Source organism: Varroa jacobsoni, unplaced genomic scaffold (genome assembly GCF_002532875.2).
Source record: "Varroa jacobsoni isolate VJ856 unplaced genomic scaffold, vjacob_1.0 scaffold_494, whole genome shotgun sequence".
In the NCBI taxonomy this organism is placed as follows: domain Eukaryota; kingdom Metazoa; phylum Arthropoda; class Arachnida; order Mesostigmata; family Varroidae; genus Varroa; species Varroa jacobsoni.
In genome coordinates, this window is record NW_019213396.1 from 111,093 (window position 1) to 124,552 (window position 13,460).

Genomic DNA, 13,460 nt, shown 5'->3' on the forward strand with positions numbered 1-13,460 from the left:
TTATGCAGATATGCAGCGTAAATATGAAGCAAATCATCCCTTCGGTCACACAAAACAAACATATGAAAGCGCACTATTGCATGGGCGTATCGTATTATGGCATAGTATAGTATAGGGACGTTCTATTGCCACTTTTTCTGTTTTACTACATCCAGTGAGTCATATCGCTTCAAATATTAGGTATACAAATATTTGATGGGACATGATGCCCCTACGCAATTGCCCCAACAGGCCAACGGTCTACCAGTTATAGATTTATTGATTCGTCCACAATAGATCGCTGAATATCAGTAGCGTAAACCTATTTTATTGGATATCAGATCTTCTTTAAATTATTTGCTATTGATTTGCTGTAACTAATAATCGACACATCATCTTTTTTTTTTTTCGTTTTAGTAATTACTTTGTTTCGTAAGCATTAGTCGGAATGTGCTGTTATTCAGTCTCACAATATAAAATTGTGCAAAAGACGCCATCGTCAGTCTTCACTGACTACATTTCGTGGGTGTTGTGACAATTTGACAACTGTAACTTTTTATTTTACTACAGGTTTTGATGTACAGTCTATTTTTAAATAATCGATAAATAAATATAAACATGGAGATCAGTTTGCTTCGAAAGATCGATTTGTCTTCCATATTGCAGTTTACCCCCACAGACATCATCACCATCTAACACATCACAATGTGAAAAAGCGGAGGGGATAATCGCTTTACTTAAAACCAAAGGACCCAGTGTCGCTGGGTGGTACCCCCCAGCAGCTCTATAATCATTTACTACATCTACTATTTACATCAGCAATTGCAGTAGGCGAGGAAAAGGAAATTTGTGTCGGTTCGTTTAGGTGTCGGCGCTACGATTGAAACGGTAACCGTAATGTTGGCAGACAGCGCGTTGGTCTCATCGTCGTCGCTGCTACTGCTGACGCTAGCAAACGTTGAATAAATCGATTCATTGGCCACTATCGTCATTGTGACTGTTATGAATGTTAGTATTGCAATTATGATTACTGGCATTAAGGGAGCCAATTGCTGACCTTGGCAATACAAGATTTGACATCGGGATAAATTTTTGCTGCTTCGCCGTTGCGGCTGGAGCCTGGAAGTCGTCGGTGGTAACAATGCTTCAGCCAGCGGGCAAATCAGCGATTGGCAGCTATAATTCGCCAACTGACCCCCGGGGTGACCTTCCCCATAGTATTCACTTCGTGCCGGTAACATTATGAAGTCCGTTGCCGTTCCAACTCAGCGACGGCGGCCACACGGCAAAAGCGATACGCGCGTTTTTTACCGTGACGGCCGAGCAGTTAAACTGGAGGCAAGCGAATCTAGAGAGCGATGCTGTCTCCTTACGGAGGACAGGGGAACTACCACTACACGATTTATTAAAAACATAATTTCTTTCGGAAATAACGTCCGCATATGCCACATTGTCGCATTCTAAGTACAACGAAAATAACAATAGAAATAATAATGCGATTATCAATTTCAAATGAATGATCATGATTACCGCCATCAGATCTGGTATTGTGTTTGCCATAGCAATTATACTAGATAGTGTGTATATAAATAGTAATAAGCCGATGTGTATGATCAGTACCTCTTAATCTTCTGTACGCATGTATTTGTATTGTCGCAGCCGGTTTTTTCTTTAACCATTTATATTTATACAGGTGAATTTATGTGGCTCCTCACGATAAAAGAGCGGCGTTTGGCCAAACAAACAAAACTTGTCGACCTCTTTTTTTTTTTTTTTTTTTTTTGTATACTTACTACCTCGCTCAGCTTGTGTCCTAGAAAATAGTAAATACATGTTGAAACGACAGTATAAGCAAATAAAAACAAAACTTTAGTTCGCTTCTACCAGTTTTCACGCAAGAAACCGCGCATTTGTTCTATATGTTCATATTCAAAAGTTCCTCCTGAGGGCATGCTGTACTTGTTTGTCATCGTCTGTCCGGCACTTGAAGAAACCAGAAATGCAGTAAGCAGGAAAGAGATAGCAACAAAGATCTGAAGCTGCGATCTACGAGGTAAAATTCAACTGCCAGTTTTGAGAAAAGGTATACAGCCTATAGGTTTCATATATTGCCTCAGATTGTGACAGGGCTATTGAAAGGGAAAGGATTTTTCAAGCAGCTAGGAGAGTTCGATTGGTCCAGACTCTACAGCGACAGATGGAACGTAGCGATACATACACATCTTAGTAGAGGTGGGAAATCCGAAGGCTGACACTGAAGGATGATTCCGGATCGCCTGAGTTGATCGATGTCCTGTGTAAATCCGTAGTGGGGTTAGAAAAAATTCAAAAGTAGAAAAAGCCGAACTCAGTTTGCCATTTGTTGTCGCATATGAATAACCTACACATTTCAGACGCGGGCGGCCGGGGGTATATGTAACGACACTGACTGTAATGTAACTTACTATATTATAGACCAACAACGATAACAGCAACAGCGGACACCTTAAAAGTGCCCGCATAGCGCTTCGAGAGTGATCTTCGCGTGATCTGATCTTCTTCAGAGCGCGAGCGTCTTCGAGCTGAATAAGCAAATATCAAACACCACAAACACCTCTAAAATTCAGAAGCGTCACACTAGTTATGTTCCAATGCAGAAAAATCCAGCAGTAATTATAAGCTGCCACGGTTTTGTCTTTTCTCCGCGCGAATAGCGATGCTCGAACGGCAACGCTCAAGCTATGACGCCCCGTTCGATGGCTTAGTTCGTTCAAAAACAAAACTGAAAAACGCGTTACAAATCGCTCAGTGAACCGTGCAAACAAACAAGCGAGACGTATCCGCACGAGCGCACCCACAGCCACAGATGAATACGAAACTAACAACAATGTCTATTTATTTATTGGCGCTGCTTTCTGTTTAGCGGCGTTTTATGCGACCGCTGAATATTTTCTGCTTCCTTACGTTTTACAGGCCATAGTTTATCGCTAGAACTACCCCCGTAGCTCTGCAGCCAGTGCTCATTCTAGCAGAACACGTGAAACCGATTGACAGGGCGGAACCAGATGAAGTTAATAAAAAGTAACCCTAGACAGCATACTAAGATTATCTCACATATTGTTACACTGCCTAAATAAGAATCGATGCTAAAGTTCTTCAAGGGTAAGAGGTTTTTGTGCTGCAGAATTCAACGAAGACACAATCAGCGTCGGATAAGGGGACGCTGCATAACGGTGGCAAGTAGCAATTTTTTATAAAAAAGTATGATTACTTCTTACTAACTTCAACAAGAGTTCACGTGCGTTCCCACTCTTATGTGCATATTATCCTACATCACATAACGATCTATGTCTCTGCCGGTTCTTAGCGCGCTATTTCTTCATTGCTATTCTGGATTGATCGTTTGTTAGCTCTCTGCATCTATATAGCAGCTAATATTATATAGATGCGATGGATTAGAGGCTCACAGCGGTAGCTCATTGTGTTGAATTGCAACTGGAAAGCTCGCAGGATCAGCTTGAGATTCCAATTCCCTTCACACGATACGTAACGCGACATTCGAGTTAGAAATTCACGAAAATTATCTAACCGACTGCCGCTACTTAAGATACTTTCTTTAGTTTTCAGCCTACAGCAGATCACCGGTATTTCTACCAGCAGTAGAAGCTGCATTAGTAATTCTTCTAATACGAACGTTGCTCAGGAAGAATGAAGCTACATAATAGGGAAATACCAGAAGACATATCGGTCTATCTGTAACATTAACCCCAAATCGATCACTAATACCTTCATAATAAATGCCCCTACGTCGTGGTCCACTCGGCACACGAGCGCACTGACCGAGGCGAACCGAGAGCGAAACATCCAAGGAGATATGTCATACGAGTGATTCATTGTGAAACGTCGATTTGCGTTGACGACGACACAATATTTGCCTGCTTACCAGAGAAGGGGCATATTGAATTGAAATACCGACTAATTTTTTGGTGAGGCATTATTTACGTATTCGAGTGTTTTCACAGCAGATCGAAGTAATAAACAAGATTATCTGTTACCAAAAACAGTCTCCTGTTGTTAAACACGCCTATTTTCATTATTAGCTACTATTAGTATTTATATCCTTTTCGTTTACAGTTATCCCTGTTTCCAGCCCAATGGCAACACGGTCGAGGAAGCAGAAGTGAAATCAACGACGTCTCTGTGAAAATAGTTTTTCCTTTCATAATTTTTTTGGACAGTGTTGAATGTCAGATTCACATGAAATACAAGCAGTACACACAGGCACATCAATAACATTGTTTGTACGCGGAAGTCATCTCATACTAGTTAACGCTGATTACGGCAGCTACTTTAATTAATGCCATCCGATTGCGTGGTATCATTACCCGCTATAATCTAGCAATATTCTACAGTAATTAATATGTACAACTTCAATTTTCTCCGTTTACAAATTTTGACTCGGCGCTAAACGAACCATCGAATACTTGATCGTATAGCTATTATAGGTTAGCTGCTAGCGCTCTCAAGCAGGTCAGTCCTACACAGGACTGGGACAGAATTCCCCGTCTAATTTTAGCTCACAGTTTTGTACTGCAAAAGTATTTCAGCGGGCCTTCCGCTTTCGAATGCTTCTATTGTCCAAATGCTGCCATTCTTACCCGCACACTTGTCATCGTCGACAAGACGTCTCCACTTGTGACAATGGCACAAATATATCTAGCAACAGCTGCGATCATACAACTGACTCAGCTTCTTGTTCTATCGCAACTTCCGCGTTGAACGTTGAATCAACGAATCGGAGTTTATCATAAACTGATAGAATGTCATATTTGTTTGTTTATGATAAACAAACAATTATGAGGTGAGTACAGAGGTTCCAGCAGCTATACGAACTGTAACGCCAGTATTTGACATTGATGGGGGCAGCAGGTTGGATGGAATGTTGATGTTGGTAGCGTGTACGCCCTCCGCCTCCTAGGCGCCCCCCTACATCTCTCTCTCGGCTTCATTCAAGAGGACTGGCGTAAGTTTGCCGACCGCCTTCTTGTTTGCTTTAACTCTTCACTGTAGCTTTCCTTTACTGATTTCTACTTTTTCATCTTTTGAGCTGTCCATCCTGTTAGCTCTCGGTAATCCAGCTTTAAAAAATTTTGTGGAGCATAACCACGTAAACAGAAGACACCTGAGACGAACCGTTTAGATGTACGGGCCAACGATTGCTAGGTGACATCAAGCAGCATGTTGCGCGTATTTATATGGCCTAGTAGCGGGTTACCGTCCTGAGTTTCATCCCCATCGACCCCTGACACCCGCTTCTGACAGCGATGCTCCAAAAAAATATGAATACTATAACGTAGGCACGTATACAAGCAACAGGCAACACAGCCCACGATAACTGAACCTCCGCGAAGGACTTTGTTCTTAAACCCCCAAGAGCGGGAGGGAAAGCAAGTCCTCACATCTTCTTAACAGTTTACAAGCACAACGTTAGAACAATGCGACCATTGATCAACAATACACTGCGTCTGGTCAGTACAACAATTATGAAAGCAGTCGTGCATTCGTATCGTACGTGAAATCGTGAGACGCCGGCGGTTCCCAAGGACAAGAAGTGACCGTAAAACCAGAACGAGTCGCAGAAGCCACGGGGTGGTGGGGCAAATGAACAAACAGGTTCGTTTCTGGTGTTTCATGGCGTTACTGTAGCAGTCATATCATGGCAAACAAACTGCCGACGTGGATGGCAAATCGCACGCGGGATCACTGATAGACCAGCAGGCAATAACAGCAGCAGCAGCAGTCGTGTCTGGCTGTTGACGGCTGCGGCAGCGGGCAGTGCTGCAACAGTGTGGAGTAAATGATTCCAGGACTTTTGTTTTCCGAGACGATATCAGTAGGGGAAGTAGGTGATCTTAACCGTGTCGTTTGCCGAAAAAGGATGGTAAGTGTTTTTGGGGTACAGTCTTTGCGTTTTGCCGTTGATTGTTTTCAGAGAAAGTCAACGATGATAGGGGCATTGTCATCGCTCGATCACAACCATCTGATATGCTATGATAACCAATTCAATAATATTATTCCAGTTCATCGAGCATTTTAGAATTAATGCCGACATTCGTGTTTATATGGTCCTGTCTGGTAGAAAACACGTGATTATAGGTACCAGCATACATACATAAGCTACACGTTTTAATAACTATAGTGAAAATATTAGAGAACCGTAACGAATGGTCGTCGGCCTCTAGCTTGTCGCAAGATATGCCCTGTGTCTTACACAATCCTAATCTTTGTTGAATAGAGCCTGACTCGTGAACGGCATATGAGTAGTCTGCATAGTATTAATTCTTCCCGCGCTGCCACGCTAACCATAAGTACATATAGAGGGGCCAACCTGAAACATGGAAGTTATACGCGCATATATGTCACAGAATGGCCACACATAGGATCGAGCACATCGTGTCAACGTGTAGCAAATGAATTCCGTTGACTGCGTGACGTTTATACGTGCGGATACAGACATAGATTGAGTGGAATTTCTATTTTCTGGGCCGTTTGATCATCGCATCATATATCAGGCACTGGCTCAGTAAACAACTTTATTGCATAAGAGCTTTGTTGCATCGATTAACTATGTCATGTCATAGACTTTGTAATCCGGAAGGTTATCACAGCTGTTTCCTCAGCAATTTTGGACAAGATCGCGAACGTATGCACACAACTAGTCACTATTCTCAGCAAGGAATGTTCCCACTTGTGATATTTGCGAAAGCACCATTTTTTTTGTTCTATTAAATAAATCACAATTGTGGCAGATCAGCTATTATGTCGCAACCCATAGACACTAATACCATAGCGGTTGGGTCGATATGCATATCTTGCCGAGCTGTCTGGGTCGCCAATTTACCCAATTATTGTATGTGTATATATATATATATATATCTACAACATAGTTTTTCGGAACCACCTTGGTCTCATGCATAGGCATCGTTCAGTAATAGCTCAAGTGGACAAGAATTTGTCGGTATATATTAGGAGATCGAGTAAAAAAGACTACTTTCTTGGTAAAATTGTTAAATAATTCAGAAAAGGTTACTCTCAGCGGTTCACGTTAGACAGTGTAGTCCTATCAGTTGAGTACGATTTAATGTATTTGACCGCATATAACCAACTCATTATTTACGAGCATACGTTCCACAATGTTTGAGGGAGAAGTCAAAATGGTTCGAGAATATTGCGGCTTGAAAGGCGTCAAAAGAAAGGATTTGCTCACACAATGAAACAAAGCGGAAATTAGATGGAAAGACACATAGGTCGAAAGAAACGAGAGCGATTAGGAAGAAAAACCAATCTGGCCAGTTAAGGCTGCTGAACGGTTCTGAACGTTGACATGACGAACGTAATATTACCCAGTGTCGCTCAGTCGCGGCCGATACGAATGTTTTGGTGGTAACGATCAGGCCGCCATGGAAGCGTTGCCCCGCATTCGAACGACGGAACGCGATTTGGGCTTGAGGTATACGTACAATAGATACGTCTTATACGGGGACATATCGTAGACTGCAACTTAACTTACAAACAAATTAACGGCTACACGACATATTTATGCCAGGCTTCAGTCTAACAGAGTTTAATCAATTTATATAATAGAGAAAACGTGAAAAAGCAATAAAGTGTTACTATTTTTTTAAAATTATAATTATTATTTTTTATTCAATCACAATTAATAATTAGCATTTTTCTGGGGCTTATAATAAAATCAACTCTAGTATAATGAACGCTGGTGGAGATAGCCACTCTTGGTTCGGACACCGGTTGATCTGTCATTATCCTACAGTTCAGCACAGGCACAGGCAGCTGCGCCCGACCGAAAGGCTGACAGCGTCAATTCGTCAAGGCGAGCACAATTTTTGCAAAATGAATATAATCTCTTTCAGTTAGGAGTCGCTGTGTCCAATATTAGTATTCAGTAAATGGGTTTATTATTTCACATGTGCGTGAAATTTTTAATGTACAAGTGGGCTGATGGTGTCTTGGTTGTGTCCTGTAGAAACTTGCCGTTCCGATACTCGTCATTAGATATGCGGACTCTAAGCATGAGTACAAGGATAAAATGATTAGGCAGGAAGAGCGAAAATGTCTCATTAAAACGCGTAAATCATATTGCCCGAGGTCCCATCACAGGCGAGCGTATTGAGTAAATGAGCCCCATCACGATATTTAAAGCGGACAATGTAAGAACAACACTCGTACTGTTTGTTGGTCTTTGCTGTTACTACAAGTTTTCACGTAGTGTCGCACGGCAAATGGCCGCTGCATCCAGCGCCGATGGTAGGCCTCGTCGGCCATCCAGCCATACACTGCATATCAGTATAGACAGATCTGTACAGACTTTGACACGGCCGAGCTTGATTATAGCGCTGCTCTGACGATTCACAAATTCTTTGCTCTGTACGTCCCAACGCAGAGACTTTTGCCAATTGGCTGACCACCAACTAACATCGACTGCGTTTATTTGACCGGTTTCACCACCGACTGACTAAGCAACACCGTAATCCGCTTGGTTGTTACAGGACTCACGAACGCAGAAACGTGATAGAGACGCCACTTGTGTGACTGAAAGGGTCAAGGCTTCCAAGGATAGATACTTCCACAAAGACTACAAACAGTACGGCTACAACGCAGAACTTTCATATGTATAGACTGATCTATGGTTGGGCAGAAGATAATCATGGGCGGAGAAATGGGAAGTTGCTTAGCAAGCTTTAATGTCTTCAGCCTTCTAGTCCCGCTGATATATAATGATGATGATAATAATACCCCTATGCCCTAATTATATGCGCCATCTTTGAGCGTTGCTTTTTCCGGACGAATGAGTATTACTAAACACTAACAAGACAACTTTACAAAGGTTAGTTATAAAAGCGCTCCATTGACTCTGGCTTTAGATGCAGCTTTACAATGCAGTATAATGGAACAATACGGATCGGGCTTTCTGGATTAGCGTGGTGAAAAGGGCAGAAATTCAGTCTGAAATACAATATTCGAGTTCTTTTGTCCTAGCAAAGTAGCCTATCCATTGAGAGTAGATCGATTTATGTGGGTGAGCCTGCAATCAGGTAACAATGAGCTGTCAGTCAAACCTTGTGGACCTAGCGTATTCCAGTATTAAGCAAGCTTTAGTCGAATATATTGTTTTCAACGTATCAGAATGATTGGTCAGCTAATGGAATTACGCTTCAGGCCGAAATACAAGCAATTGTTTTTAATTCTCTAGTTAAGTCGCTATGTAAACCTTAAAGTACATCTTTGGAAAAAGAAACAACCTAAAGGCATTTGCACCGAAGGTTAACGCAACGACATTGTGAAGATCTTCTACTTACGCACGGCAAATTAATCCGCAGTCTCGTAGGTGCAGATTCTTCAGTGGCGTGAATTAACTATCGGCCTTAAAATTCAGAAATTTCAGTAATGCATATCTATGTGCGATTACACGAGGTGCATACCATCATCAAATGATCTTCTGTAACTAACGAATGTTCAATCGAAATCAAGTGCATCTTCGTTCTGTAAAAACATAGGAGCTCGTTTCTCAAATATCAGTCGAAGATAAACGGGGATAAAAACATATCATCGATTGTCTCAGCCGAACAGTGATTTGGGATAGTTTTCTGTAAGGGTCGACAGATCAATGATTGTCACATGTTTTCCAGTTATGAATCGGATAAACATGGCTCAAGATTGACAGAAGCCTTTCAAACGAACGCATATCTCATCGCTATTGTCAAAGAAGCTATATGTAGAATTTAGGTTTTTCGTTGTGACCGATTTCCTTTACTGTCTAGAAGTTTTCGCTGCTGCCCCTGCGCTTCTCCAAGTGCAAATTAAGGTACAAAACAAGATCATACTGACCATTCCTTAGGCGAACCCGTCTTCGTCAAGCGCTTGGTGATTCTATGATTGAAATAATGGTCAGTTACCAGAAAGTTGTTTATTTCTTCCAGTACGTCCTAGTTCAGACACGTAGTAGTACTATTCTCGGTTCCTAATTGTAGGAAAAAAATCCTTCCCTCATCGCCACAATATCACTGACAATGCGATCTCGGACATCGGATTGCATCGTCAACCTTAGACAGTACATAATATGAACCTTCTTGCTGCCAACTGGCCGACGCATTTCGTATCACAGCCAGATATTTCGTATCATACAACACACCGTCCAAAGTATGTATTTTCCTATACGTGACGTCGTCGCGTATTTACGAAGCCGTTACCTATAACAAGACAACACAACGTAAGGCCGGCCTGACAATATACGCATGTCAACGTCACCTTCGGAATCGTCCATGTGGATGCGTAGATGAGCTCAACCCAGCGTTATTATTTCTATGTGCGTCCGATAGCTAGATAACAACCTGAATGGAAGTATTGATAGAACAGCCTATTTCGACATCAGTTGTCGCTAGTTACGCCGTTGTAACGATCTCTAGTCACAATGAGTACGCAAATGTCGGCTGGACTGGACTGGGCTGGGCTGGGCTGGGCTGGCCTGGGCTGGGCTGAGCTGGGCTGTAGCGACGACGGCGACTGACGATAGTTGCACACGAAGTGGTTATCGGTCGACAACACCCAACGCTAAAGGACATCAAGGAGTATTCCAGCTGATGGGTCGAGATATGGTTGCAACTCGCTGATGGAACCCTCTGACGGCGATCACCACGACCACAGCCAATGACCGGTCACAACAACAAGTATCGATTGGTAGCAAAGCTCCAAGCTTTATTCGACGCAGGGCAGCGCTTTAATTGGCAGCAAGATTGCGTCACAACTGCCTGTTTGTCTATGAATCGTCGGTGATGGTGATACGAGTGCGCCTCGAGTTTGCATGTAAATACGCTATATTCTTTAAGCATTGATCTTTGCTGCGATAAACGAGCCCTTCGCCTTAAACATGGAAATATATGCCTCAATAACGCTGTACACGTCTTGCGGTAGAACCTAAGCGTGCGTGAATGCTTTAGCGGCAATGGGGCGAGCTGGGCGTAAGACGAAAAAGTTCCGAAATGATTCGAACGGCTAATTACTGAACTGTGTATACGTATATATATATGTTCGTGGACAATACTGATTTCATATTTGTAGTAATACTCACTACGCATATGCCGGTAACGTTACAGACTGACTGCCCGCGATAAAAAGGAGTCTGAACTGAACATATATATATATGGATAGATATAGATATATATGGCTCATTATAACAAACAGGCAAACGTTTATGTTGTAAACTAATTGCTTTAGCCCAAACACGCACGATCAAACCAATTTAGCTTTACGGCACCAGGCGAATTCGTCTATTAAATAACACTGGGTTCGTTCAACAACTTGGCTTACTTCGACATGAAATGTGCCCAACAACCCGCCACTTAATAGTAAGTTTCACAGCTTCAAGGAAACAGAAGCAAAAAAAAAAAAGAAGGCAACGAGATTGAAACTACTTCTATTTTTGCCAGGTCGATTACGCTCTACGATATATATTACGCATCTAATTAATGCACGTTCGCTCATTCATTATCATTAACAATACAATGTTTTATCAGCTGCGCTGGCCATTGCTAAAAAGGGATCCCTTTTGTCCTGTTGTCGTAACGTTTCGCTTTTACAGGTATTGTTTGTGACAGTCGGACTGGGGAAAAATACGTTGATAACTCCCTATCATTTGACACGCATTAGACCCACATTCATACATACACACAGAGTAGAACCAGCGCGCAGAACTCCAGACGGTGCTCGTCGTGTCTGCTAGCGACTGTTTCCCGCCGGTAGAACTTTCAACGGTATCTGACAAGAGCAATGCTGTCATTTAACGAAACGCCTTCTGGATTGTCGATGCTAGGAAACTCACCGCGACCTATTGAGGACTATTTGTTTCTATATCGATTAGCAAATCAGACATCATTAACTCGCTTTGTTAAAAGTGAATGGTGGATGACATTATAGCGCACCTTGAATATGCTTTTGTACGATTGACACGTGATATCCTGATGTGGCTGGCTCGTTGACTGGCTGGCTGTTTGTTTCTATTATTACGGATAGCTGTCCTGGCTTACGAGTATGTCCTGGGATTTATTGACGCATTGCCAACCATAAATTGCTATTCCCCGTAGCACCACGTTCGGACTCCAGCAATGCCTTCATAAACAAGCACGACACCGAGCATTCTAATCCAAGGAAGTATACAGGTGTGGACAACTGATTTCACTTGTAATCGAAGATGGTAAAATTCACCCTAGGTGCACCCAGACCTAGCTATATAGGTGTACGCATATACTCGGTCGTCTTGTACTCAAGATACGTTGAATACATAGGTATAGCACAACAGACTGGGGTTCGTGCAGTTGCTGCCGTCGCTCCTTCCGGACAGACACACTACGCAAACGCCAAGAGGACTCTTTCCGCCATTGTAATGGCGTTAGCTATTTTATCTGCCTGCGAACTCCACGGTGTATCACTCACACTCCCTGCTCGGATTTACTCCGTCGTATGCGCGCTTTTCTTCTCGACACTACCAGCACAAACAGGACCGTTACTGTGGCTGCTGCTGCTGCTGGATGCTGATATCGACAGTCGCACTTGTTGGCTTGTATTGGGCGAGCGAGGCACACACAGCCAGATATAGTTCAATACTTCAATGCCAAATCCAGCTCATGGAACGACTACAGCAGTCAGTCACCGTTGTCGCGCCAGCAACTTTTGATAACGTCGTCTATTACGGTCGTTGTGATGGAACCTTGCCGTCAGCGAAACTGCCTGCTCCTGGGTAGAGTACGCGCTCGCAGCTAGATTTCGTAACCAACAGCGACGCTTCGATTCGCATTTAGCCCGTGGAGTGGTAGCCGTGGCGGTGGCGGTGGTGGCGGCGGCGGCGACAGCGACAGCGACAGCAACAACAACAACTCTATAACGCAGACGCTGATAGCTCCCGTCACCATGGCCTTTGCTCACTAGTGTTCACTTGTATCGACGGCACTTGCACTGTCGCCCTTGCGATGGTGAGCGCCGACACTCACCGCATCGGCCCTTCCTCCCCTCACCGACGACGGTCGCCCGCTGGATTGTCGCTCGTTGCCTTTCATTTTTACCGGCGGCGGGAATGTCTAATAAAGCTGCTGCTGTTGCTGCAGAAAACAGGGCAATATTGCCGATGTACATGGACTGCGCCTGATTTCTGTTACGAAAAAAATATGTGGAAGAATAGAGTACCGGGTATCAATGAGGTGTGCCAGCTTTCCCAGCCATTGAAATCTGTAAGATAACCTGTTCCGTTGATAAAGAGGCAAATCTAGGCTTAATAACAAGTCTATGGATAGACATCGTGGCAATTCATCCTGAGCTTTGATTGTTGAGTGTATCGTCACACGGACATATAGGCGTACGAGACTCCCTTTTGTTTCGACCGTCTGTCTACACACGCACACTACGGGCTCTAACGAGTTCTGTGAAAATTCTGT

The 13,460-nt window shown here is 43.1% G+C and overlaps 1 protein-coding gene across 24 annotated transcripts in view; it reads right to left on the bottom strand.

Annotated features, from left to right (window-relative positions):
• The window catches only part of LOC111260931 (uncharacterized), a 173,582-nt gene that overhangs the window by 62,491 nt on the left and 97,631 nt on the right, over positions 1–13,460 (bottom strand). For 21 of the 24 annotated variants that reach the window (XR_002680646.2, XR_002680645.2, XM_022834072.2 and 18 more), the window contains one exon: positions 2,198–2,272. The exons of 2 other annotated variants lie outside the window; for them this stretch is intronic. Coding sequence is in view for 20 of the 22 variants with exons in the window: in XM_022834072.2 (XP_022689807.1) it covers positions 2,198–2,272 (75 nt within the window). In the remaining 2 variants the exon portion in view is untranslated. Of the gene's footprint in view, positions 1–2,197; positions 2,273–11,954; positions 12,942–13,460 lie in introns of those variants that run through there. One more of the 24 variants, XM_022834075.2, reaches the window with a different exon arrangement.